Source organism: Solanum stenotomum, chromosome 2 (assembly GCF_019186545.1).
Source record: "Solanum stenotomum isolate F172 chromosome 2, ASM1918654v1, whole genome shotgun sequence".
Classification (NCBI taxonomy): domain Eukaryota; kingdom Viridiplantae; phylum Streptophyta; class Magnoliopsida; order Solanales; family Solanaceae; genus Solanum; species Solanum stenotomum.
The window spans coordinates 13,591,336-13,593,715 of NC_064283.1; the positions used below are offsets into that span (position 1 = coordinate 13,591,336).

A 2,380-nucleotide genomic window follows, 5' to 3' on the forward strand; every position below is an offset into this window, starting at 1 on the left:
ACAATGCGTGTAACTGATAGTGAGCCTTCACGAGACTCTTAATGTGATAGTAAATTTTTGCCTGAGCACCTGCACGTTCATATTGATAGAAGAAATAAGAAAAAAAAATCAAAAATTAAGAAAAAAAATCCAAATAAACCAGAAAATAGATAAATGATAATGCTGATCAATGAGATGTGACAGACACATCACTATTTTATTAGCCAGCTTTATATATATATATATATATATATATATTATATATATATATATATATATAGATTTTTACATGTTATAAGAGTGATAGAGCACCTTTCACAAGTAAGAATACACAAATCTCATGAAAAAATCATTATTTTTTATTCAAACTATAATATCAATTGAAAGTTTCTTTAAAGTAAGTAAAATATTGAAGATAGTAAATGAAAATAATTCAATCAAAATTAATACAGTTTCTTACATGCTTTCTAATCGACTTCTAAAAAATAAAATTAAGTCATTATTTATTAAGTTAATAAACTTAATGAGAAAATAAATTTATTTTTATGAATTTTATTTTTCGGGTCAAACTTAATCAAAAAGAAAAAGTATTGAAATTTTTTTTATCCGTGCAGGTTTATGCAGGACAAGGTGAGGCGGATTGCAAAAATAAAAAAATTGTCATGCGAGGTGAAGCGGGGAAGAAAATTTATCGGACGTGGAACAAAAGGCGATCTCCAGGCCGATCGGCAACTTGCCAACTGGGCTCGGGGATCTTCAGGCCGCCATTTCTTCGTTCTTTTCAGTCGCCTTGTTCCTTCTTGCCAAGTAGTACCCATGATTTGACTCAAACTCCAAATACCTGAAACTTAAGAATTTTCATCAGACATTGAGACAAAATATGCATTTGAGGACACTAATTCTATCAAAATATAGCCTTAAATGAGTCTAAATTGTGGACTCATCAGAAAGCAAAGAGAAAAAAAGATATCTAAATCAGTCAAGGTTGGCAAGAAAGGTAAAAATCCAGTCAAGACAGTCAACACCAAAACCAACAAAAAAAAATTGGAAAAAAGCCAGTCAAGGTTTGACGTCATAATATTATACCTATACAAAAAAAAAAAACTTAAAAAGATATATAATTATATAAAACTTAAACAAGATACTCAATATATAATATTGTACCTATTTCTCGAACAAAATGTCCTGCTCCATCTATGAAATCGAACTGATTCGAGATGTTCGGCTGCCTTGGGTACCATATCCCTTATCTGATTGAAATGGTCATAGAACTCAACTGTATTGTACGCTTTCGCTGCATTATAAAAATGAGATACAACCTTTGCATTGTGAAAATTGATTCGAATATTTTCTCCAAGGGGCCTTATGTAACAATCATAATGAGCTGATGGATACACAATTGAAACCATCTTTCGGATACTTGAATGCCTACCAGAAATTATGCATAGCTCATCAGTATCATCTACATAACTTCTCATTTGTTCAAAAAAATATTGATATGAAGCATCACGTTCTTTATCCACTACACAAAAAGCCATCGGAAAAATATGATTCTCTGCATCTTGCGCCATTGTCGATAGTAAAACTCCTTCGTACTTGCTCTTCAAGAATGTCCCGTCAACGGCTATGACTTTTCTCAATTGTCGAAAACCTTGAATCCAAGTCACATAGGCTACAAAAAAGTACTTGAACTTTCCATTTTCATCAACCTGCAATGTCGTCTTACTTCCTGGATTTGTGGACTCAAGCATACAGCGGTATGCATCAAGCACTCCATACTCGTGCTCATGTGTTCCCCTAACCAAAGACTTTGCAATCTCCCTACCCTTATATATCTTCCAATAACTCACCTTACAACCCAATTTTGTACGGAGTTGATTGGCCATATCTCTTGTAGATGGACCTTTACCATTGAGAAAGCTATTTTTGAAGTATTTACCAAGAAATTTTGTTGTGGCATGTGGATTATGACTCGTAATATGCTCCGAACCACATATGTGGTACTTTTTATAAGTTTTAATACAAAATCTGTCAGAACTTATGAATTTCATAACCCTCAATCACCACTTGCATTCTCGATGTGCACATTTAAAACAATACACACTACGCGAATTAATCACCTTTGCAAGTCTGAAATCTTTTTTCAAGCAAGCAATATTCAATGAAGTGACTAGTTATTCTTTGTTCTTGAATGTCATTCCTATGTAAGAATCTGTCTAATCATCTTAAAGATTGTTCAACTATTTTGACTAAGAACTGCCCACTATATCAACAATGGGTGTAGGTGTTTGGTCCTCCTCCACATCATGTCCAATCTCATCATCTGAAATATTCATTTTCATCTCATTCAATTCATCATTGAACATATTGTGTTGGTCTTGTTCTACATTTTTATTCTCTA

At 32.9% G+C, this 2,380-nt stretch overlaps 1 protein-coding gene across 1 annotated transcript; it reads right to left on the reverse strand.

Annotated features, from left to right (window-relative positions):
- Positions 1 to 735: 735 nt before the first annotated feature.
- Positions 736 to 1,865, reverse strand: LOC125855704 (uncharacterized). The gene is made up of 2 exons (XM_049535440.1): positions 1,144 to 1,865; positions 736 to 820 (listed from the first exon to the last, which is right to left on the reverse strand). The coding sequence occupies exons 1-2, from the start codon at positions 1,863 to 1,865 to the stop codon at positions 736 to 738; spliced, it is 807 nt and encodes a 268-aa protein (XP_049391397.1).
- Between the last annotated feature and the right edge of the window lie 515 nt (positions 1,866 to 2,380).